The 26,244-nt window shown below is 49.3% G+C and overlaps 1 protein-coding gene across 1 annotated transcript in view; it reads left to right on the top strand.

Annotated features, from left to right (window-relative positions):
* Nucleotides 1-26,244, top strand: part of ESCO1 (establishment of sister chromatid cohesion N-acetyltransferase 1) — a 644,577-nt gene that overhangs the window by 352,538 nt on the left and 265,795 nt on the right. The window contains exon 6 of the mRNA XM_069620888.1: nucleotides 14,655-14,786. Within this exon, the coding sequence (XP_069476989.1) occupies nucleotides 14,655-14,786 (132 nt within the window). The remainder of the gene's footprint in view (nucleotides 1-14,654; nucleotides 14,787-26,244) is intronic.

The raw sequence follows: 26,244 nt of genomic DNA, 5'->3' as shown, positions 1-26,244 counted from the left end.
TTCGGTGGTCGTGCAGGTGTCACAAAGTACATCCTCAGTGGCCATGGAGAAAGTTGGCTTTGTAGCATCATTGCAAGAACTACAATCGCGGGGAATGGTGATCGACCTGATAGCCACGGACAGACACGTTTCAATTGCCAAGACAATGAGAGAAGAGTACAAAAATATAAATCACCAATTTGACGTTTGGCATCTTGCAAAAACAATCAATAAAAAATGTCGGCTGCAGGTAAAAAAAAAAGATATGCAAGGTATTTCACAGTGGTCCAAGTCAATCAGCAACCATCTTTGGTGGAGCTCAAAAACATGTGGAGGGTCGTTGGAAATTCTACTGGAAAAATGGCGGTCAGTAATGCTACACTGTAGCAACGTTCACCGCTGGACCACAAACCAACATTTCCACAATTGTGAACATGGCCATTTGTCCACAGAGGAGGCACGGAAGAAGAAGTGGTTGATTCCTTCATCACCCACTCACAAAGCCATTGAAAAGATTGTATTTGATAAAACTATAACAAGAGATTTGAGGGTACTCACGGAATTCTGCCACACAGGAGATTTGGAGGTGTTCCACAATATGTGCCTAAAGTACAGGCCAAAACGATTGCATTTTGGCATGGAGGGCATGATAAATCGGACTCTTCTAGCGGTCTTGGCACATAACCATAATGTTGGCCGTCAACAAAGTAGGACGACCGGAACTTTAGGGACGCTTTCGCTACAATAAGGCCTTCACTAAAAGAAGTAAACAATGGGTGATCAAACCAGTGTTTCAGGATATGCAATATGAGTTTATTGAGAGACTTATTGTTGATGTCCTAGATAGGCACATACATGGAGTTGTGAACGAACCTGTGCAGGGGACAACTGCATTGCCACCCAACATTGCCTCTGTTCCATGTCCACCCAAAGAAGAGCTCATTGAGAAATACACATCACGGTTTAAATGATTGTAATTTGATTGTCTGTTCTCTCGAGTCTCCTCATGTCGCAGGCCCATTGAATATGTGTATCTATGTAATGTGTAAATAAAAGTGATTGCTCAGTGTACATGCAATGTGTCTATCCAACCTTGTTCATTTGCGCATTAAATGAAACCAAACAGTAATATAAATCATTTTTCAAAAAATATAGAATGTCTCCGTATTTATGGTTCTCTGGGGCTGCAAATGCACGCAGACAAAATGCAAAGATGGAGTGTAAATTTCAAGTCCTGTGAGATGGCCTTACACTGAATGTAGCTAACTAGGAATGTGTGCTCGTTCAAAGTGAAGGTCAGCTGCTTTGATTTTTTGCTCGGGTGCCGGAATGGCCCACGACTCAGTATAAGGTTCTATTGTTATTTGACCTTGACAGGCCGGGACCATCCCGAAAGACTTCTTTTTGGGGGTGTGGGGCAATAACGTAAGAAACGATAATGAATATAATTTCAGAAACTAAAGCCATTTAATGTTCGTTCATTAGAAGAAATAACGTCGGCATAGGAGTGGTATTTCGGGGCTGCCCTACGCACAGACACAATGGAAAATGCAAATATAATGTAAGCAACTCTTTAAATGAGTTTATACCGCAATTTAATTACTATACAGTAGCTTTAAAGACGGGTTAAGTTGTACTTGTTCGTTCTATGTGGCATATTGTTTTGTACCGCGCACTATCTTGAGGAGAACCATCTCCTTACGGAAGCACCTCAAAACCTTCCTCTTTGCTTCTGCTTTCTCTCTCCCTCTCCCCTGCTACAACTGGTCCACTGTCTGCGACCTCGGTCCTGGGCCCTTCCACGCTCCACCTGCACTGCCTCCCTGTCAACCCCTGCACTGGGGGACTGTCTCAGTATCCTACAGCCCCCCCTTGACGTATAATACCCAGTTGCACTGTCCTAGCTATGAAATAATTTCCCGACCTAATATATAAAATGAATAATTTTAATAAAGATCTGATGGTGAGACTAATTTCATTTTTTGTGTTTTTAAAACAGGTACATCCTTCATTATTGTATGTGTCACGAGTACCAGACACCGGCGGATGGCTTTTTCAACCGCCAGTTGCTTCTCCGCGTGAACAACGTTACCACCCTGACCATTTTATGGGACGATCGCCAAGTACAAGTATGCCCTTACGCGGTACTAACGGCTAGATGCAACATACAGACCGTTGTGGTGGCCTAGTGCCTCGTTGTTGGAACAGCCATGCGATTATCAGTGCGACCGAAGAGCTTATTTTATCGTAAACCAACACCCTGTGTACGGCACACGAACATCGCTTGCCTCAAGACGAACTATTTTGGATCGAGAGCAAAGAAAAATGCAAATCGCTGAATATTCTCTAAACATTTGATGTCCAATAAATGTACTTTGCCAAATGTACAATCTTGCCGTTTGCTTTTAAACCACAGTTTCATATTCCGAATTGTGGCGCTGTATTGTGAGATGATCTAAGACCCTGTGTACAGCAAAGGAACATTGCGTGCCTCAAAACGAACTTTTTGGAACGTGAGCAAATAAAAATGAAAATTGCTGAATATTCTCTAAACATTTGATGTCAAATAAATGTACTTTACCAAATTTACAATCTTGCGGTTTGATTTAAAAGTACAGTTTCATATTCCCAATTGTGGCGCGCTGTGTTGTGAGCTGATCTGTGTTGATTTCCGGGTTCTGTGTGGAGTCGCGTAGAAGACGCCTGGGCGCCTTTGCCTACGCAGCACAGTCACGTCACGGATAGAGGCGGGGAATATGAATGTTTTGATAAAGTCTGTTTCAGGGGCGGGGGATTTGATTAAGTGCCACAAAAGTAGGTGAGCCAGGTCGATGGGGGGAAATTATAGGATTATCAGAAAATGGCGGCTGATTTCGAGTGCGTTAATGGACGAAAAGTCGGGTAAGGTCCATAGGAAGGTTTTCTACGATCTACCGATTTATGCTTAAAAACACATGGCCGAACAGTAGGAACAATAAAAAAAGTCCCGGAACTATCCTTTAACACCTATTCTGAAGGTGGCGCATTCTTCCGAAGTTGGACTGAATGCGCCACTTTCGGAATATGGGTGCCGGCTGCTAGGAAGGGCTGAAAACTGAACTAGCAACCAGCACTTTCTTTATCTCTCCTTTTGCATTGGTATTCTTGTGGCACTCCTCTAATTTCAGAACTGCCTGAAATTGGTGCCAAAGTTCGGTACCAAATTGGTGTCGTACAGGAGGAGTGCCACAAGAAGCACACAGCTTTTTGGGTGTGCAGCTGGTGACAGGTGGGTCCTGCACTGCATTTGTTTATCTTTATTTGCAGAAGAGTGCATACTGCCATCCATGGTTCTACTATCGATGGCAGTATGCACTCTTCTGCAAACAAAGATAAACAAACGCAGTGCAGGACCCACCTGTCACCAGCTGCACAGCATGTACATTTTTGTTTTCATCTCAACAGCATTTTTCTTAAATAATTATTCCCTTGTAATTTAACGAAAGTGCTGCTGAGATTCTGCAATCTGCCTGTTTCCTTTAGATACAGGCGAATTACAGCGAAATCCCTTCTAAATGTGTTTATCTGGGGTTTTCCAATATCTAAGAATATCATACAAGGGTTTCCCGGTCCTATGGCATGCACATTGTGTCCCTACCTCCCACATTTCCCTGCAAGGCATTGTTTCATGGTGTGACTGCAGTTTGTCTGTGCACCTGTGTCTTCCTCCCTCCCTCCCTCTTAGGTGACCCATCTCCCCTTGCTTACACACGTGGGTGATAGATGTGCCCTTCTATCTGGCGCTGAATTAGCTCCTTTAATACAAGCGTAACCCTGAAGTAGACCTAATTTGTTGAACACATCCGTCATCTTCTCTTCAAACTCTTCACGTCCCTGATGCTCCCCCTCTTTACTGTGCTTCGTGCTTCCTTCTTCCTTTCTACCTTCCACCACCAAGATTGGTCTGCCTCACATGGATCCAGTATGATCTTAATCGCTGCCTGATCCTTCCATCCTAGTACTTATCCCCTTTTTAGCTATGTAAACCTTTAGTTTTGCACATCAGCCCTTGAACCCCAGAATGCTCTTTATCCAGCCAATTATGTTAATTTAAGATCCTTCAAACCCTGCAGGTTTTTTGTCTGGTTGGGGCACATTGGCCTTAAGTCCCTGGCACCTGAGATTTCTTGTTTATTATTTTGTAAGGAGAACAACTATCCACCATTACACTCACTCTTCAATTGTCAAACATGATTTCACACTTGGCATACTTCAGATCTTGGATTCTAACTTCAGGAGCAACTGCTCCTCTTTCTTCTTCAGGATATGTTTCATCTTGTACTTGGGCTAGCTACCTTCTTCTTCCTACAGATGACAGCAGAGTGCCCCTTCATTTTACATGCAGCACATTTGTCCTATTGCAGGGCAATTCCTTGAGTTAGCATTGTGACCAACTCTACCACAGCTGAAGCATCTGTCCTGTTCCTTGCCCTCCTATCTGTATGGACCATTCTTCACCCCGTTCTTTAGTTCTCTACGTCCCTGTTCCCATGGTTTTGTGTGCTTCTCTCCAGATGCTCCCTCTTCCTATTCAGTGCATTCCTTTTTACTTCTCATTAAATTGACTTCAGACTGTTCCTCATTTCCTTTTCCCATTGGCTTTAAGCTTGTCTGCTGTGCTTCCTTCTCCTTACTTTTTATTTCTTTAGAGCATGTGTGCTCAACCTTATTCGCTAAGGCCAGTGCCTCTGGCAACTAATGTGTCTCCTGACATCCACAATCATCCACAATCATTCCTGTCCCAGTGAATCTTTCGTGTGGAGGATTATTTGATCCTTGATCAATTTTTCTGTTGTGATTCCTGCTCCGAAACGAGAGTCAATTTATTCAGAGCTGATGCATATTCTTCCACGGTTTCATCTTCCTTCTGGATCCTTGTATAAAAATTATACCTATGTAGCGCAACATTTATTTGGGGTGCATAATATTGGTCCAACTGTCTTAAGGCTTGTTCGTGCTTATCTAAATCCCTGGCTTTCCCAATTCTGGCAGCTCTCTATATTTGTGCTGCGCTTCTGGTCCCAAAGCATGCAAAAAGAGTAATTTTTCTCTTCTCTCAAACATTCTTGTGCCACTGTATTTATGTAGTTCCTTCAATTCTCTTTCCAATTGGGCCACAGAATGGTTGGCCGTACTGGATTTGACAGAAAACTCTCTGGGGGGAATAGGGATCAGGGGGATGTCCTTGCATGCCTTCCTTCATCGCAACTCGCTCTACTTTATCTTGGTATGCTTCCCTTCGCTTCACTACACTTATCTGTTTGTTTATTTATACGTCTCCTCCAATGCTCCTTCTTCCACGCTAATTTAAGATGCTTTGCTTCAACAGTACTGTGACTAGGATGAACAATACGAGTAATAATGATTGTCTTGCATGGTGCAAAGAACAGCATGTGTGACAAATACTGTGACGAGGAAACTGTGCGAGTAATGAAGATCGCCTCACTGAGCCTGCCTCAAATGGCTGCATGCCAGGGGACGCTCTAAGGTCCTTTCTTCTAATCGTGTTTGGCCGTTAACCTCTGTATGTGGTTTGCATGCACTGGCATTCCTTTGAAAATTCAATGCTTAATTCGGCTCTGGGCTAGACTGCTCTCCACTGCTCACCTACTTTTCTGGTTGTACAGCAGTGTCTGCTGACAGTTGGGACTCCGCTTCATCTATTTTGTTTCGTTTGTCTTCCGTGTGGGTTTAGGCCACTGGTGCGCTCGTCACCAAAATGAAGTAATTCGGTTCAAGTTTGGGCAGGTGCCAACTTGCAAGTAAGCGTACTTCTTTATTTATTGCACACACCAACGACCCTGTGCACGCAACAGCATAGGGATTCTACAGTTCCTGCCAGCTACCTCTAAAACTGCCCTTGTGCGACTTTCCACTGCTCCTTCGGACACCTCAGAATGTACCCTCCTAATTTCCACAGTGCTGACCTATGGCCTACTTTCACTGGATCTGCATGCACTCAAGCGATCACAAGTAGTAGCTGTCTTCCTCCAACCTGCCATGCCTCTGTTTAAAGCCTTCTGTTTTATCAGTGCCCTCTTTCACACAACGCTGCACCCCTTGCCTTTCCACCACAGACTATCGCCTGGATACTCTGTGGGAGGAAGGGGTTGGGGTGCTGCAGCAGAGGTGTTGCTGGGGTGGGGGGCTTTAGCCCCAGGTCTTTTGGTTGTAGCCACCGGGGTTACAACCAAAAGGTCAGCTAGCCTGGAGTCCGACAGTCCCATCATTCGGTAGCCCCTGATCTTTTCCAGACCTTGAAACCCCTCTGGGTGCAGTATGCCAACTTCCAGACAAGCCTCAGCATACTTTGAAATCACTACAGTGCTCATTCGGTGTGTATAGGATTGATAACGTAACGGAACTTCTGAGGCTTGTGGAATCTACTTAGATCACATGCTGTGCATAGGCCGACATCTAGTGGAAGCTGCGGAGTATTAGTTTTTTTTTTGAAACTCGAAAATTGGGCGTCGACACAGGGCGTGCCAGTAATACTATCCCTAGTGTGACGCCCACTGTACCCATGATCCCTCACGCATCTAGGACCCTCAGACTGTTTTTTTTCCGCCATGCTGGTCGGAAGCACTGAGCGGAGTTCCCTGACTTAGTCAGATTTTGCTAATATTGTTATATATTTCCCCGTTTATTCCACCTCTACGTCGAGTCTCCGAACATAGACACTCGACGCCGGATCGGAGAAAATTCAACCGTCTGACTACAGCGACAGATTTGGGCTTCGGAAGGCTTCTGGCCTCGGCCCAGGCCTCGGAAGTCCTCTGGACTCGGCCCTGCAAGTAGGGAGAGTGGGGGGGGTGGCACATATCCTACACTCTGTTTAATATAGGTACATTACTTATATTCCTACACTCCCAGCCCGCTGCCATAGGGTGCGTATGGAGGGTACCCCCTTTCAATTTTGGCCCAAGTGCAACCGCAAGTATCCTTGGGTTGACAGACACGCCACGTGTAACCTCTGCTTGCCGAGGGACCACCCCGAGGCGAATTGCAGAGCGTGCCGTCGGTTTAAACCGAAGACCCTTAAGGACCGTTCGACAAAGCGTTGGGCCCACCACGCCAGGCGACAAGAGGCCATGGCCGCGGAGGGTGCCTGCAGCGATGGCAGCGACGCCGTACTTTCGGACGGCGAGGGTAATGTGGCATCGATGGACAGCCAAGCGCAAGTCCCCGACCTCGGAAGGTTGTCCGGCAGGGCAGCTATGGGGAAGACCCCCCGGCGACACGAGCGCTACCCACACCACTTCCAGCAAACAGAAGTCCAACCGAGACTCGACGCGCACGTCGAGTTCTCGGCAAGAGGCACATTGAGAACGGTCCACCGAGTCGGTGTCCTCTGGGCGTTCGCGTTCGAGATCGCCTCATGACACCATAACCCTCCACTGTTGCTAAAAGTACCTCGCTCCCCTTAGTGACTGAGGTTCGGTCGTCGGAGGACGACGCCGACATCTACCCCCAAGCCGCACTCCAGGAGTCGGCGTCTGCAGGCAGCTGCAAGGCTGCTACCGAATCCCTCTCCAGAGACAGGGACTCTACCCCCGAATTTCGACGCCAGGCATCGAAAAGCTCTGATAGGGCCCAAATGTCGGTGAAGCACTCTTCCACCCACGGGGAGGGGGAAAACAATGAAGTAAGCAGTCCCAGCCTACTGCCTCTCCAAAACTACATTCTACTCCACCTAAACAGATGGACAAGTCTCAGACCCCTGTCCTTAAGGCCCCTATTCAGGCCAGTAGGTCTAGCCAGGACAAATCTCAATCTGTTGCCCCTAAGACCACTGTTCAAACCAGTAGGTCTAGTCAGGATAAAACAGAGAAAGCACTCCAGGAAAGAGTTATTCCCAGTTCAAAGGAATGGTCCAGTGAGGACATAGACAGAGTAATGTCAAGGATGTCATCATTGGCAGATTTCTATGCCAAGAACCCAGAACACCTTCTCTTATACACCAGAAGGCTCAACTCCCTCAGGCTCAAAGGATCCAATACCCCCAAGTAGGAAGTCCCGGGGTGAAGCACCAACTCTAGCTTCAAACCCCTTCTATATATAGCCCTATCTCAGTACCAGGAAGATCCATCCTTTGTTGAGGATCCAGACGTGGGCATGTTCGAAGAACAAACTGGGACAGGCTATTACGGGGATGATGAGGAGGAGGAGGAGGAGGAGGAGGAGGAGGACGACGACCCAGATACATACAGGGTAGATTCCCCAGTAGAGAAAGAGCCCGCGATTACCGACTCCCCGGTCGACAACCAACCTCTCCTGAATGAGGTCCTGTCCAGAGCGGCACAGCACTTCCACATTGACACCCAAGGTGCTCAGGAAGAGAGGGACTTTGCAGAGGAACTGGTGGGAGAGAGGAGACCTGTTGCTCAGGCCATCCCTATCCTTAAGTCAATACAAAGGAGGATAGACCCTTCCCTTGTTAACACCAATCTCACTAGGGCAGTAAACCCCAGAATTGAAAAGCTTTTCAGGGCAGCCCAATGTGACCCACTATACATAAGGGGACATCTCAAACCGGACTCCCTGGTTGTTGCAAACACCCGTAAGAGGGCGGGAACACCTTTGTCATCGTCCGAAGCTCCCCCCGACAAGGAGAGCAAGAAGATTTATGGCTTGGGCAGGAAAGTAGCCTCCACTTCCGCCTACCAGGCAAGGATTGCAAACTCCACCACTCTGCTGGCTAGTTACAACTGCCATCAATGGGAAGAAGTCGCGGCTCTCATAGACTCTGCCCCAGAACCCTTAAAAAGCCAATTGGCACGAGTTTCAGCCGAGGGGAGAGCCGTATCAGGTTGCATTTTAAAATCAACCTTTGATGCCGCGGATAACACCGGCAGATTAATTGCTGAAAGCACGGTCATCAAGAGGCATGCTTGGCTACGGCAGTCTGGTTTCAAGGCCGGGACCCAAGCATCATTGATAGATAAGCCGGTGGAGTCGGATCTATTGTTTGGAAAGGCGGTCGAGGACGCACTAAAGAATTCCAAGGATGAGTACGAGACACTCAAGTCCCTAGGGCAACTAACCAACAAACCCCCTAACGAGAGAGGGAATGACAATTTTCGTCAGCCTCGCTGACAACACTCCCAAAGAGGCTCTAACTATTCCCAAGGCCAGGGTACTACATGGAACACTAACCAGCAGTCTACCCAGAATTATGGCAGGGGTAACAAAAGAGATCGTGGTAGGGGTAGAGGCAGTCCCAATAAAGGAGGGGGCACGCCTCCACCAAAACAGTGACGCTCCGTTCAGGGTCCCTTCTCGCGCATCCCCAGTAGGGGGACGCATTTCCATCTTCACCCAAGCTTGGGAAGGGATCACATCAGACAGATGGGTGCTGTCCACAGTGTCTGCAGGATACTGCATAGAACTCCTAGAGCGTCCCGAAACCACCCTCCACGACAAAGAATACACTCCTTAGACTACCAGAAGATCCTACTCGAAGAGATCGAAATTCTTCTCGCAAAGGACGTGATAGAACTCGTCCCGGGGACACCAGGTAAACAAGGGTATTTATTCAACTTACTTCCTTGTGCCAAAAAAAGATTTGACAATGCGCCCAGTATTGGACTTACGGCCTGCAAACAAGTATGTCAAGCCCAAAAAATTTCTCATGACTACTCTCCAATAGGTAATTCCCCTCCTAAAAAAGGGGATTACATGGCAACATTGGATATGAAAGATGCCTATTTTCATATTTCCATGTTCCCTGCGCACAGAAAATATCTGCGCTTCAAGGTGGACAGTCAGCACTACCAGTTCAAGGTACTGCCCTTCGGGATAGCCTCGGCTCCAAGGGTATTCACCAAGGTACTGGCGGTGGCGGCGGCACACCTACGCAGGGAGGCAATCCCAGTGTACCCTTATCTGGACGACTGGCTCATCACGGGGGAGACCCCAGTAATTTGCAGGACAAACATTCAAAGAACTATCAACCTCCTCTTCGAATTGGGCTTCTCCATAAACGAGAAAAAATCAAGTCTGGTGCCCAGCGCCTCCAAGCAGTTCCTAGGAGCTGTTCTAAATACTCAAGAGGGGTTGGCTTTTCCTTCAGAGGCAAGAATTCGGAATATACTACTGCAAATTCCGCAATATCAAACCGGTCGCCAGATAACAGTATGCAAAGCGATGCGTTTGCTGGGCATGATGGCGTCATGTATTTACCTGGTCCCCCACGCGCGCCTGCGCATGCGTCCCATGCAAGAATGGGTGGCGAAACTGTGGTCTCAGGCAAGTGGTCAGTGGGACGATCTAGTGGTCGTTTCGCCAACACTTGTACAAAGCCTCCACTGGTGGACAAGAGACAATCTATCCAAGGGGAAACCCTTTTACGATCCCGAGATACAGGCGGTAGTCACGACGGACGCATGCCTGACCGGATGGGGAGCTCACCATCTCCACCACACAGCTCATGGTCTCTGGTCTCACACAGTGGCCAAGAATCACATCAACCTGCTAGAGCTTCTGGCAGTTTTCAGAGCACTTCAAGCGTTCGAGCCCCACCTATTGAACCTGTCGGTACAGATCCGGACGGACAGCACGACAGCCAAGTTCTACCTGAACAAGCAAGGAGGGACTCGTTCGCCAAATCTGTCCAGACTTGCCCAGAAAATTTGGATATGGGCACTCAGACGGAACATCTTTCTGTCATCACAACATGTTCCAGGGGATCTCAATTCTCTAGCGGACGCTTTGAGCAGAGATCCCCTTCCGGAGGAACACGAATGGTGTCTACACAGAGATATCGTAGAAGATCTCTTCTCTCAGTGGGGTTTCCCCACTATAGACCTATTCGCCACAAGCGAAAACACAGTGCCCAGGATTCGCATCCAGGTTTCTCCAACCAGACTCCCTGGGGAACGCCCTGTGGATGAACTGGTCAGGGATGTTTGCGTACGCTTTTCCACCAACTCCTCATCAGGAAGGTGGTGAACAAGATGAACAGAGTCGATGACGCTCGTCCTAGTTGCTCCCATGTGGGCGAGACAACCGTGGTTTCCACACCTACGCAGACTCTCGGTGTGCGATCCCATCAAACTCCCGGGCTGGTACAACCTTTTGTCCCAGCACCAAGGTCAGAAGGTGCATCCTCAACCCAGCTCCATGAACCTAGCAGCATGGCTCCTGAGGTCATAGAGTTTGGACATCTCAAATTACCACAGAGGTGTATGGACATCCTAAAAGAGTCTAGGAAACCGAACACGAGGCATTGCTACTTCGACAAATGGAAGAGATTCGTTATCTGGTGCCAGTATAAACAAATCAACCCAGTTGATTGCACTCCTTCCACAATTGTGACATACATGCTCCACCTGCTGGACGCAGGGTTGGTTTTCAACTCACTGAAGCTACACCTGGCAGCACTGTCGGCGTACACCACCTCACATAGCAAGGTGTTGTGGTGGAAGGTACCCGTGGTTAAAGACTTCATCCTCCTATATCCAACCCACCACCAGGATGGGACCTGAATGTGGTGCTATCTAAACTCATGGGCCCCCCATTCGAGCCCATGCATAAGACCAGTCTCAAACACCTGACCTATAAGACTGCCTTCTTAGTAGCCATTACATCCATAAGAAGGGTCAGTGAAATTCAGGCTCTGTCAGTGCAGGATCCTTTCTTTACTATTCATAAGGATAAACTGGTTTTACGGACACACCCTAGGTTCTCACCTAAGTTTATTTCCAAATTCCATGTAAACCAGTCCATCGAGCTTCCGGCTTTCTTCCAAAACCCACAAAGCTCGGCTGAGGTTAAACTACACACCCTAGATGTGCGTAGGGCGGTCCTTTACTACGTAAACAAGACCAGACCGCTTAGGAAAACAGATCAACTGTTTGTCTCCGTAGCCACAGGCAAAGAGGGAGATCGCGTCTCTAAGGGTGCCATCTCCAAGTGGATTGTCAACTGTATCCAGTTGTATTACTCTCTTTCTGACAAAACTTTGCCTTTTACGCCCAGAGGCCACTCGACAAGAGGCATTGGGGCCACTCTGGCTTTCATTGCAAATGTTCCCCTTGACACCATTTGCAAAGCAGCTACTTGGAGCTCTATTCACACTTTTACTCAGCACTACTGCATTGACACCCATTCCAAGACAGATACTCAAGTGGGACAAGCGGTTCTAAGACATTTATTTGCTCATGACCCTTCTCAAATCCCACCTCCTTCTAACACTACTCGCTAATCTATGCACAGCATGTGATCTAAGCAGATACAAGCATCAGAAATACGATTATGGTGAGTAATGTATCCCATATAAAAGTTACTGATCAACCAATTAAATAAAAAAGGATGTTTCTGATGGGTAGAGTTTCATGTTTATGCACAATTGGCTCCAATTGTGCTCCCCCACCCCCCCCCCCCCCCCGAACTTTTTGCTGGACTACTGGATTTTTGGTCTGTTCCCCTGAGTGAGTGGGGAACCTTGTTCCACATTCTCTATCTTATCTTTTGGGTCATTTTATATTTTTGGGTACCGTATTCTTTTTTTTTTATGGCATCTGTCTTGGACTTTTCTGGCACACAGCACTCTGTAGTGTTGCTGGGAGCTCTTTGGGCTTCCCTCTTTACTTTCTGTTACAGGGGAATATTTGTGTCCTTCCTACCTTTTTCTTTTGGGAGATCAGCACACCCTGCCTTACGTGGAGTGCTGAGGGGTTACACAGTATCTCCTTTCCTCACTGCTCCTGTAACATTTTAGTTACAGTGCTAAGCTTATCTGAATGGCTGCTGGCAGTGGTTTTATCCTACATACTTTTGTGCAATTTTTACTCCCAAGCTGTACTTACAGCTGCGGTAGTGAACACCAAGGGTCACCATTGACCCAAAATGGTGACTGTGTTCTTTTTTGGCAATTCAAGATGGCTTGTCCTTTCTTGGTCCTTCTGCCGTGCAGGATGCAGAGGTCCTGGTTTGACTTTTGTCTTTGGCGCGATCCCTTTGTGAAGCCCGCCAGGGTGTCTGTGAGGACAGGAAATAGGGGAGGATTCTGAAGCTCTGCTGTTCTTTGTCTTCTGCTGTGCCTGCCTGGAACCAGTCCCAACTGGGAGACTGGCTGCCCTGAAAGGACAACCACCACTCAGTCTGAATGGTGCATGGGTGCTGATTGGCTGAGTTTCTGCATAAGAGGCATAGATTTAGAGGCTGAAGCCACGCTAACCACTGAAACTGAAGAAACGAGGAGAGACGCCCAAAGCCACTTCCAGAGACTTGAGGTGCCTTCTGAGTAATCGCTGCTGTCCAACCCCTTCTTCCAAGCATCAGGAGAGCCCCGAAAAGGACGACTCTCTCCCTTAGATTTCTTCCCCAATCGCTATATAAATACAATAAATACAAATACCAGAGTGCAGGACAGAGAAAGCGAGACAAATCGACCGGGCAGTAATCGTTCTTCACTGGTGCGTTGAAAAGGCCACCAAACATCACAGAGCCACAAAGAATACTGTGCCTGGTACCTTTTCACTCGATTTATGCTGCAAAATCCATTCCATTGTCCCTTCCGTAGTCTGCCTGACCAAGAATCCGGTGACCGGGTCTGCTGCTGCAATGTGGGGCATCGTGCTGCATCCTCTACTTTACTTGTAAGGTGTTGAGACTCTTGGTAGAACTTACCTAGAGTTGTTTTGTTGCTCTTTGAGTTCTGATTAATGTGTTTTTGGAGTACGTCCATACACGTTTGCCCAGGCCTAACGCCTGTGTACCTTCAGGGAGCCTTCACCGAAGTCCTTGGGCCTTTTCCCCCAACAAAAAGTGTTACTTGCTACTGAATACTTTCTCTTGAAAGTTTGGACTTTCTACAGCTTGTGCTTTGCTTGTTTGCCCTTCCAATCTGACCCTGAGACTTTCCTAACTAAATAGGGATTGACTACTAAAGTCTAAGGCACCTGTGAAATAATTGTAAAGTATTTACCTGCTTTGTATTGGTCTTGTTTAATCCATTTTACCTGAAACCGTTATTACAAAAGTATTTTACTTACCTGTCAAATTGCATACTGCCATCCTCGAAATATCCCAAAAGTGTTTTACTTACTGTTAATATTGCATTGGTTCTACCAAGTTACTTGTGTATTTTAGTACTTGCCTTTCTGAAGAATCCCCTTTACCTTAGTGTATATAAAATAAACAAATATAACTTTTAGTGTGTTAGTGTTTCTTTGGCCTATGTGTGTACTCGGAGTTCTTTATAGTGCCTACAGCTCTTCCTCCCTCCTAAAATGAGCCTGGCTGCTCAGCCATTGCTACCAACAAACCTTGTGTGGTTTAAGCCTATACTAAGAGTTGGTGCCCTTTATCCAAATTGTGAGTCTTCCAAGTCCTACCTAACGTGGGCTTCTGTAAAACATTGTAAACCGTTTCAAAGGGCACTTCAAAGCAGATCTGTCTTTTCAAGATACAAGCTCCTTGGATATAGTGTTCAGGTCCAAAGCAGACTAGAATATTCCAACGAACCAGAATATCATCCTACCTTTTGACTTGCATTGATAGCAGTTAGCCAGTAAAATACCTCCTTTGTCTCTTTCACAACGCACCAGAGAAATGTGAATGCACATTCTGACTTCTTTGTGTGCTGCAAAACAAGTATTCTTTGTATTTAGTTTAATTTGTTTCCTTTTCAGGATGCTGGACAGAAGCGGGTTGGAGCTGTTTCCTGTAATGTGTGTGGGATGCTTTACACAGCTTCGAATCCTGAGGATGAAACTCAGCACATTCTCTTCCACAACCAATTTGTCAGTGCTGTAAAATATGTGGTAAGAAGGCTTTGCAGTGATGCAGTTTTTCTGTTGGTCTTTTGTCTTGGTAACGCTCCTAATATAGATTTTGTCTAAAGCCAAATTCTGGAGAAAAGTGAATTATCTATCTGAAGTACTCCTGGTAGTTCTGTTTTCCAGGGCACAGTCTTGTGACTTAGATGTGGAAGTAAAAGAAGACCAAATGCTCCACAAAAATTGTAATTTCGTTTGAATCCTCATAGATTCTGCTGTTGCTAGCTTATTTTGTTTTAAGAGGAGCATTCTATTCCATAACACTAAGGCCCTCATCAGATGTTTGGTGGTATCCCGTTGGTAAATCTGCCGGGATACCGCAAACGCAAATAGCGTTACCGCAACTCGGTCCGGCAGTGTGGTAAAGCGATTACTTCCCATTTTGTTAAGAGTCCGTAGGACTCCATGGGGCAGTATTGGTACCATTACCGCTGGCGCACATAGCGTTGCGGTAGTAGTGCCGCAAATGGGCGGAAAGTGGAGGGTTTTACCTCCAGCAAAAAGCTGGAGGTAAACCTCCAACTTTCCACCCAAACTCGGGATTGTGCAGAGCAGTAATGCAGCGGTAATAGGGTTACTGCAACACCTTTACTGCACCGCCCAACCCCTGATGAGGCCCATAGTCTTACGGGCTGATTCATGGAATAAATGAGCGCGGAAAAGGGGAGCGCAAGTGGGAAAATCGCAGCGCAAATGCAAAAATCGCAGTGCACGCGTGCCAAAGCCTCGCACATCGATTCATGGAATTAAGTGCGCGTGTAAATCCTGGGAAGTGCGCTAAAATCGTGGTGGGCGAACGCGTCATTAAACGGCGTGCGCTACGCACACAGGGAAAGCGCGCATAGCGCAGCGCACACAAAGTGGGCAGAACATGGTGCGGAACAAGCAGAATGGGGAACACGCGAAAATGTGGGCATTGCAGGCATTTACCTCCTGTACTTCCCCCTGTAACGCCCACACGCGCGCCAACAACACGTATTCGTGGAATCGAACAGGGGAAAGGCGTGCATCAAAAAAGACGCTCTAATCCGGAAACACGTACGCCAGCAGGAAGCGGGCGTAAGCGGGCCCGCGCAGCATAAAAGTGCGTGCAAACAACAAACAAGCTCAGACGCTACGATGAATATACCGTTCCTCACAGCCGTGGTCGTGGGACACCGCAGGAGGAGGAGGATAGACAGTCCCCGCTTTTTTTTACCCAGTACCAGCCTTTTTGGGATGCCTGATGACCAGGTGTATGGGAGGTACATGTTTCCACCACACAATCCTAGAACTGGTCAGGGAGTGGGAGGATGACCTCACATCACCCACCCTGTGCTCCCAAGCACTGAGCCCCTTGGGAAAGGTGCTCAATGTACTGCACTTCTTGGCTACTGGGTCTTTCAGCGGACAAGTGCCATAGTGGGGGGGTGTCACAGGCCACGCAGTCATGCTGCCTACACCAGGTGTTGGCCATCATGACTAAACGCCCCTCAGTCCGCAGGCACATATACATGCCCAGAACACCTGCAGAAAGGCAGGCAGTGGTCCAGGACTTTTACGGGGTGGCACACTTCCCCAAAGTGCTAGGTGCCATTGATTGCACCCATGTGGCTCTACGTCCTCCCAGGGCCACGGAGCACATATATCGGAACCGCAAACACTGGCATTCAATCAACGTGCAGGTTGTATGTGATGTCAAGGGAATAATCACTTCAGTGTATGCCAACTATCCAGGGTCAAGCCATAATAGTTTCATTTTCAGAATGTCACCCCTAAACTGGGACCTGGAAGCTGGCCGCCATGGCGACACATGGCTAATTGGTGAGTATAAATGCCTCTGCACATGCATGCATGTCAGAAACTGAGAAAAGGGAAAACCCCACTAATTTTTTTTTAAAAACGTATTTTATTGGTTTTGATAGAAAAAAGAAAAAGAAAACGTGCAATACAACAAGAAATCAACATTGGTTTGAACTGGGGAGGAGACGGTGAGGGGGAAACAAGGGGGGGGGAACGAACAAATCAACAACAGTCTTCATGTTGTAGCAAACTTACAGTGGACGGGTGGGTTAGGGGCAATGACCCAAAGTTTCAGGAAGCAAGAGGGGTCGAACACAGGGGTGGTTCCACCAATGCCGGCATCCGAGCAGTGTCAATGCAGTGGTGTGGGACTTCAGGGGGGTTTGTAGTCAGCGCTGAAGCGTATGTCTCTGAGGAGGGCCTTCCATGATTCCAAAGTGCCACCTTCGGTTTCGCCACTGTTCGTGATTCCTTCCTGCCAGGCCCTGGTTTCAGCTGTTGTCCATCTCTCGAGTTCTTTGAGCCATCTCTCTTGCCTGGGGCCCGACGGCGTCTTCCAGGCCATCGCTATTGTTCTTTTAGCCAGGATACATGATATGTCCATTAATTTAACAGCGTGCTTGGATTTGCTAGGTCTGGGGTAGGTCCCCAGGAGGCACTCGCCAGGAGTCCATTCGTATCTTGTCATTCCGGCGTCCATGCAGGTCTGTTTGGCCTTGGACCACAGTGCCATCGCCTTGGTGCAGGTCCAGAACATGTGAATCACATCTGCTTTATCATTCCCGCACCAGGGGCATGCAGGGGAGGATGTCTTATTGAAGGAGGCAACCCTATGTGGGGTCATGTATGTCCTGTAGAGAACGTTCAATTGGATCTGGCCAAACCTGGTGTTCCTGGATACTTTTTTGGGAAATATCAGCGCTCTTTCCCATTCTTTATCTGAAATCGGGGTCTCAAGGTCCGCCTCCCATTTTGTCCTCAGATCTTCGCATTTAGGGTTGGTTTTATCACATAGTCTGCTGTAAAGCCTGGAGACAGGTCTCCAGCCGTCCGAGAGGTCATGCATCTCTTGTAGCAGAGGGTCAGGGGAGGGCTCCTCCGGCCATCCGGTCCATTGTTTCTTAGCAGTTTGTTTGAGGCGATGGTACCAGAGGAACTGGCCCGGGGGAATTCCATCGGCAGCCTTAAGAGATTCGAAATCCCTGAATTCTCCCTCCTCATACATGTCGCTCCATGTGTAAATGCCGGCCTCTTCCCACCTCCTTGCCGTAGAGATGTCTGCAGCCGTTCGACAGGTGTCTGCTAGGATGGGATTGTCCGGAGAGTATGGGTGTCGTATTCGCCTGATGCAGCAGGACCTGGCCCATATCTTTCTTCCCAGGTCAATCACCATGGAGGGGACCGGGGGTTGCCATGTAGGGTGCCATAGGATCTCCTTGGGGATCACATTGTCCAAGGGTTGCCTCAGCAGTTCGGTCTCTGCTGAAGGCTCATCCGAGAGCCATCTCGTTATGTGACTCAGCTGGGCAGCCAGGTAGTACAACTGGAGATCCGGCAACTTTATTCCGCCTTCTTTGTGTGGGAGAGAGAGGACGGACAGCGACAGTTTATGCCTGTGTGGGCCCCAAAGGAAGTCCCTGATGATGGCCTCCAGCTTCTTGAAGAAGGACGGTCTAATGTAATGGCAAATGTTTACGAAGAAATACAGGAATCGGGGGAGTACGATCATCTTGACAATCGCTGCCCTGCCCACCATGGCCAATGGGAGCTTGGACCAAAACTTTATAGAACTTCGGAGACTCGTGATGGCGGCCTCGGTGTTGTGTTCATGCATGAGTAGCGGGGTGTGGCTTATGTTGATCCCCAAATAACGGAACTGGACCAGTTGCCAGCTTATTCCTATCTCTGGGAGATTGTTTTCCGGAATGTTGCGTAAGCCCGCCAAGGGGAAGGCAGAGGACTTATTCCTACCAAAGCGGATCCCTGAGTACTTCGCATAGTTGTCCAGTATCTCCAACGCGGTTGGCGCGTTAACTTCGGGGGAGCTTAGGTAAAGAAGGACGTCGTCTGCATACAAGGATATTATGTGGTGTGCATTGCCCACCTTAATGCCAGCATCGAAAAGCTGCTGCCTGAAGTATAATGCAATCGGTTCCAGGCCCAGTATGTACAGCATGGGTGATAACGGGCAGCCCTGCCTTGTTCCCCTTTGTATATCCCAAGCCGCTGAAACCACTCTTCCCGTTCTTACTCTCGCCGTCGGGGAATTGTAGAGGACCTCAACCCACCTGATGAAGCCCCCTCCAAAGCCAAATCTTCTCAGGACCTCCCTGATCCACTCCCAGTATATGGAGTCGAAGGCCTTGATGGCGTCGAGCGACAACACCGCCAGGTCCTCGTCCCTGTCATATGTTTCGGCCATTACATGCTGCAACCTCCGGAGGTTAGCAGTGGTGGGGAAAACCCCACTAATGAGAACCATTATCACCTCCCCAGGGGACAGTGCCTACCCTCTGAGCACCTACATGATGACGCCAATTCGGAAACCCACCACACCACCCCGAGGTAAGATACAACACAGCCCATATTGCAACCCGGGGCATAGTGGGGCGCACATTTGGAGTGCTCAAGTCACGCTTTCGCTTCCTTGACCGCTCTGGTGGGCAGCTGCTATACGCGCCCCCAGTAGTGTGCAGGATCATAGTGGCAGCATGTGTCCTGCACAATGTTGCAACACGCCGGGGCGTGCCGGTGGACATGGTGATGCCCCCACATCCCCAACCACATGCACGGCCGCTGCGCATGGGAGGTGAAAGGGCACGTGGTGAGGCAGCCCTTACCCAGCTTGTGGCAAATTACTTCACCTAAACACACCCCTGCGGAGTGCACACAGCCCTGGCACATACCAGCTGACAATCCATGATGATTGTTCACCTGGAAGTGTTGCATTGTGTGCATCCCTACCTACTCAAAGACACCAATGCTGTGTCACAAAAAGACACACATTCATGCAGCATGAAAGATTACCCCCTTGCAAAATACCACATCAAAATACTGCCTTGTTACCCAACCCCTCCCCTTTTCAACTACCCAACACACCATGGCATGGCATGCAATGTGAAAGCAACTAAATGAATGCGCAACACATGACACAAGTGTCAAAGTGCAATGTTACAAATGGAAACAGTCTGCAGACAATATGCTATCAGTTATCAATAAGAAACAGCACACATGAACAAATACTTACCAGCAACACAACACATCAGTATAGGAAGAAAGCGTGGCAATATAAGACAGGAAAAAATCAAAGTAGTGCAAGTATCACAACCTGACCAAGGCAGCACATCGACCCCTTCCAACTGCAGTGTGTTGCTGTCAGGCAAATGTGTCAGTGTACTGCATACAATATGAACTGCATCTGCAAAGGAGACGGCCTTGTGAAGACATGAAGAACCTACATGTAAATAAGGAGAAAGACTTGGATGCACAACCACATATCAATACACCATGCATTGTAGAATCCAACAACAATCCCCACTAGGGATGTACACACAGTTTTGACTACAGACTGCCTACACAACTCATGGGAGCCCAATGTCGCTGTGTAAGTTACTGTCACTTGGTCACACCCTTTGCAAGCCAATGGAAAGGGGAAGCAGGAGGGGTGTGTGTGTCAGGAAACCAAGCATCTAACCCAAAGACAGGACAAGCCTGCATGTGCCCAGCTGGAATACACAGTGGATGCCCACGGGAGCCACACAACACCCAGGAGGCACGAGGTGCAGGGTGCATCCCAACACCCACATGCATGGATGTTGGAAAAAAAAATACCTCCATGGGCTCATGGCCTGCACGGCTACGCTACAGTGGGTGAACTTCCGTCGCTCTCTTCACCCTCTGCTGCTACATCAGGAGGTGGCCTGATATGGGAGGCAGCCCACGCAAAACCCTGGTATGGTCCTCCATGGCAGCAAGCATGCGGGTCTGGAAGGTTTGGTTCTGCAGGTTAATGGTACGGAGATCCCCATGCAGCACCTCACGGGTTGCCTGTATTTATGCATGCATGGCCTCGCGTGATGCCCGGGTCTCCGCACCGGTTGCCTGGAGCTCAGCTGAGGGAGAACGTGTGACCTGCTCCAGCTGCTGTTCGGACCTAAAATTCCGGAAAGCCTCAAGTTCACTCAGAGTATCCCTGAGGAACCTGTGCTCTAACCTCAGGGCTTCCCTGTGGGTCTGTGACTCTACAGATATGGTTTCGCGCAGAGCCTCCAGTCCAGCCCGTCGGTCCCTGTTGGACGGCAACATGTCCTCACTGTGTGAGTGGCAAATGGAGTCTGTTGCCTGCTGCTGGAATTCCATATGGCTTTCAGGTGGGAGAATGGAAGTGGCCACCCTATCCATTGCCTGAGCCATCATTTCACACGATGCTCCCTGTTGTGCTGCAATACTGTACATGGAGTTCTCCCACACTGTATTGCCTGGTGGCGCACGGCCACCGCGTTGACGGGCACCACACCTGCTTGGGGCAAGGCGATCTGCACCTTGCTGTGATGGCACTGCCTGAGGCTGCAGGACTGCATTCCTCCTTTGATCTGCTGGCCCAGGAACAGGAGCAAACATTGTGGAGTGTGACCCTGCATCCGTAACCGCCACAGGCGGACTTTCCAACACTGACATCCTCATAAGAAGGGTCTACCCCTGGTGCAGGTGGGTTGGACGGAAGAGCATCCCTGCCAGAAACACTCACCTGCGTTGGTACATATGTCTCACTGTCCGATTCAGCACCTGAATCATAGAGGTCTGGGAAGGTGTACCCAGAGACACCCGTGGACAGTATGGTCTGCATGAGGAATGGGTTTTCACCCACCACCACCCCACGTCCTCCACTGGTGCCCGGTTGTGGCTGAGATCCCTCCTGGGTCTGCACCAGCCCCTCCTCCTCAACAGATTCAAGTGCCTCATCACCTGAAAAAACATGACAGACAACAAATGGAAACAGGAATGAACACCATAGCACACACATAGGCCTGACGAGACAGAGATCCAGTACATAAATTGCACATGTCCCACATTAAAATAACTCTTGCATGCACTGTCAATGAGTTGGAAGGGGAGGCAAAAAGCACACACTGAGGACTCCAAGATGGAAAAGCAACACATGTGCAGCATGCTGGATTGCACTGGCAGCACACATTAGCCGGTGAGTGGCATGTCCAATACACATACATGACACATACCATCACACAGATGTCACGTACCATAGCCATGGTACATTTGACAACTACAGCCATATGTTAGTGAATTAGTACTGTCACCCATCCATGTGAGATGGACATGATGAGTTGAAACATGCAAAATAGTGTGACAAAATACGCATGTGCCACACATTGCTACACATCCAGTGTTCAATTATACAGTGATGGCAGGCAGATGGATACATCAATGGTTGGTCACTTCAACATGACAGAAGACAACAGTCATGCTCTGCATTCAAACAGGGCCCAAAAATGAATGTGAGCAGGCCATTACTCAATCAGCCTGAATGGTTAAATCATTCCCATAACAAGGAAATAAATGTGGGCCATTGTGGGGTGTAATGTATGACAGAAGCATGTCACATATGTGGCAGTAGGGCAGAAAAATGCATCGTAAAAATGGCAAGGATTGAAACAATCAGGCTGAATGAACAGGAAAACATTATGAACAATGTTGTTGCAAGATGATAGTTGAAGGGTAACTGCAGTAATCTTGTGCAAATTGGCTACTGTGGTCAGAAGGGATACTGTCATACCCATACCCAAACCCAAGTCTGGGGAATGGTTTGGAGGAAGCACATGGGTGACCCATACCAGTCATGACTACACACCCTCACCTGGCACTCAATCAGAACACATCACCCAAGCAACATACACATGGATTACACACACATGCATGTGCACTCACCGGACAATGCTTCAAGATCTGGTAGGTCTCCCACGCCTCGGATCTGTTTCTCTGTGACGAAGGTTCCAGCGACAGACTCATGTTCAGTGAGTTGGTCGTCCTCTGGTGGAGACCCACTGCCAGTCACCAGAGTAGAGGCATGATTGGAAGCCAGCTTGTTCTTTGCTCTGCGTTTCAGATCATTCCACCGCTTTTAGAAATCAGCTGTACGCCTCACAAATCCAAGGGCACTAATGTGGTCTGCAATGGTCTGCCAGTGGGCCCTACGTTGAGCAGGCGTAGTCTTGCACCCTGCAGTCACCACCATTCCGCGGCTATGTGCCAACACATAGGCCACAAGTGCATCTAGTTCGGCGTCATTGAAGCTAGGCTTCCTTGACGTGCCGGAGTGTGTAGCCGTGTCAGGGGTCCCAGCGTGTAATTCAAGAGCACCCTTCTTCTTGGAAGGTGGTGCGGATCCTGTGTGGCTTACGCCGCTCTGGTTGGTAGGGGCAAAAGCGTAGGTGGACTGGGTACTTGAAGTTTGCAAAGGCACAATGACCAAAGGTCTCGGTGCAGGCATTGGCTGCAGGGTGATGTTGGCCTGATCAACGTCGGTGTGATGGACTTGGACCGACACTGTCCCGGCTGGGAGACCCAGAGCTGGGGTGGATTGAGCTACAGCTGCCCCTGCAGCCTCCTTACCCTGGCTACTTGGGGCAGCAGTTGACATTGCTGCCCCAGATCCACGTGGCCTGGTGACAGCAACTTTCACCACCACACGTGGCTTAGACTTGGTGACCTGGAAGTCAGCCTGGGAGTCATCCTGTGCTGGTTCAGTTGACAAAATGGGCCGGTTCAACAAGGGCTGCGCTGGGATGGTGTCAGCTACATTTCCCACAACCATTGGGGGGGGGCATAGGTGTCCCCAATTGGTCCTCCAGACACTGGCCTCTTGGGGCACCCTGCACATCCTGGCCACGTCCCCTACCGCGGCCACCTTTTGGAGGTCGGCCACCTTTCCCTCCCTTACTGCTTGGTCGCCTCCCAACCATGGCACTGATGTTGTTGTGCCTATGGGAGTCACAGTAAACAATTGTCCTGGGTAATTGGGGTGAAAGCGGTAGGGTACTAGATGGAATTCGTACCCTAGTGCTCTAGCAAGGCTGTCTGTGACCCCTGGGGGAAGATGACGGGTCATGCAATGCACAGGCAACCCAAAAACAAAAGTAAACGTGCACGCAACCCCTGGTAGACCACGTGTGTGGAAAAATAAATCCGCACTACGCTGTGGCACCCAGAAACACAAAAATAAGCGTATGCGTGTTACACGCAGCCTACAATGACCTATGAAGGGGTACGCGACACACTGGGGCAACCACAGTTGGTAAATACGTGCGTGACTCACCGTCTGCCTGTAATAAGAACGTAAAAAAGATGCGCCTGTGTGCATTGGCAACACCCCCGCCAAAAGAAGAAATGAACGCAGTCTGAGGAAACATGGAGTGCGAACTGGAACCATTGTGAAGTAATCGCGTGTGAACCGACAAGTATCACCCGCTCGCTCTCCACAAAAAGCACGTACAATAAAATGGCGTCCTACACGTACCTTTTAAGCCAGCCCACACTTGCAACGTCACTTAGGCGCCTACGCGCTAAGGGCCTTTCCTCCAATCACACACAGTGACACCCGGACGTGCACTTTTTTCACATGTACAATAAACATGCACCCGTGTTGTGGGAAACACCCGCGCGTGTAACGTCGCTTACGCGCTTAGGTCCTTTCCTCGATTTACATGCTGACGTGCACTTTTTTCACGTGCCAAATCACTCCATATCAAGCTGGCCACGCGACAACAAACGGAAGACCACGCTCCTGCCCAAAAGGCCATTTTCCTGCCCCCCAGAGCCCCGAGCACGCTCCCTCCTGCCATCTGCTGCTGCCTGCCTGCTGCCCACATGCCCTGCTATTTGTTGCCTGCATGTCAGCCATCTGCAGGGGTGCAGTTGCTGTGACCACCCCTGCTGGAACTGAAGACTCCCGACTAGGATGCCATCGCTCCACAGTCCAGCCCCAGGACCCAGTTGCCCACCCACACCTGCCTCTGGGGTTGCCATGTCAGACACAACACCATATGGCACCACTGGCAACCCCCAGCCAGAGAGGCAGAGGGCTACCAGCTTCTGTGCCAGTTAATTTGGTATCCTGGTGGAGCAAGTCCTGGGGCAGTATGATGCCCTCCTGGGGCAGTATGATGCCCTCTTTGGAAGTTCGCGCGCCGACAATGAAGGACGGAAGAGGATCTGGATGGACATTGTGACGGAAGCGCTGGGAGGACCTCAGGTCCAGGACCCTCAACAAGGCCCGGCGCCTCTTGAAGGCAGCGGATGCCGAGGGGTGCCGGGTCCACCTAACCGACTACCAAATGAGGGTCCTGGAACGTATACGCCCAGTGCTCCACGTCCAGGTCCTTGAGAGGCAGACCCGTCTGGAGTCAGCGGTAAGTGTACATGGGTACTGATTTGACACTGTGCGTGTTGTGGTGTGCCAGGAGGGAGCAGGTTGCACATGTCTTTGTAGTGCCATGTATGGATGCGTATGTACAGGGACGTGTACCTGCCACATGTGATTCCTCTCATGTGTGAGACACATCGATGGTGTATGTGTTGGCAAGCATGATGGGCAAATGCATGTGTGGGTGCACACATGTAAAAGTTATATGTATGTACTGTGGCATGGTTGTGGTGTCACACATGGATGCTGGTTACTGCTGCATGTATCTGCACTATGTACATGTGCATTTGTGTGTATTTGACAAGTGTGCAACTGTGATGCAACATCGATGCATGTGACACTGACATGTAGAAGGCTGAATGCCAGATCTGATATGGATGGCGATGTCATCACTGCGACAGGTGGTGGAGATGTACAGATGCATGTAAGTCTGGTGGCGTGTGTGCATGTGTTCTGCACTCCCCGTGTTGCATGTGACGTCAGGCTCACCTTCGGCTGCTCGTGCAGTTGTTTGTGTATGGATGGTGCTGCCTGGTGCAATATTCCTGTTGCTTTGCTTATGTGTGTGAGTTGAAATGACATGTGTGTTGGGGAGTGTGATGCCATGTCTGAAGTTTGACACTGCCACTCATGTACAACTGTCATGTGTGTATCAGTCCATTGTACAGTGCCCTGATGCCTGTGTTCTATCTCTCCCTGTCTGCAGCATCAACTGATGAAGAGGGCGGAGAGAGTGCTGTGGAGCAAAGCGGCAGGGATCGCACCGCCAGCCGGAGAAGCAAGGCCCGGCTCCCCTCCCAGGTTGTCATCTCGTCGGGGAGTGAGGAGTCTGGTGGCACGTCCCAGGCCTCAGCTGCCGAGGGTAGGTCCAAGAGGCAGAGGTCGGAGGTGGACTCCTTGGCAGCAGAAGGGGCAGCTGAGACCCCACAGGGTCCGACGGAGGAAGATGGCACGGAGTCATCCAGGTTGGTGGAGAGTTTGGTGGAGGAGGCGGCCGCGGAAGGTACACACACTGGGTCTGGAGGTGGGGATTCCACTGGTGCTAGTGGTGCAGTGCAGGGGCAGGGACAGGAGGCAGCACAGGCCGCCGCAGAGGTGCCTGTGTGTAATCATGTCCCCGATCCTGTGACTGCATCATTCCGCACCAGCAGGCATGCCTACGTCCAGACCTGTTTTCAGGAAGGGGATGAGCGCACAACAACTGGCCTTCCTCTCCCTGCGGAC

This window comes from Ambystoma mexicanum, chromosome 5q, assembly GCF_040938575.1.
Source record: "Ambystoma mexicanum isolate Mex_15411 chromosome 5q, UKY_AmexF1_1, whole genome shotgun sequence".
NCBI classification, from domain to species: Eukaryota; Metazoa; Chordata; class Amphibia; order Caudata; family Ambystomatidae; genus Ambystoma; species Ambystoma mexicanum.
This window is presented reverse-complemented; position numbering and strand designations above follow the sequence as displayed.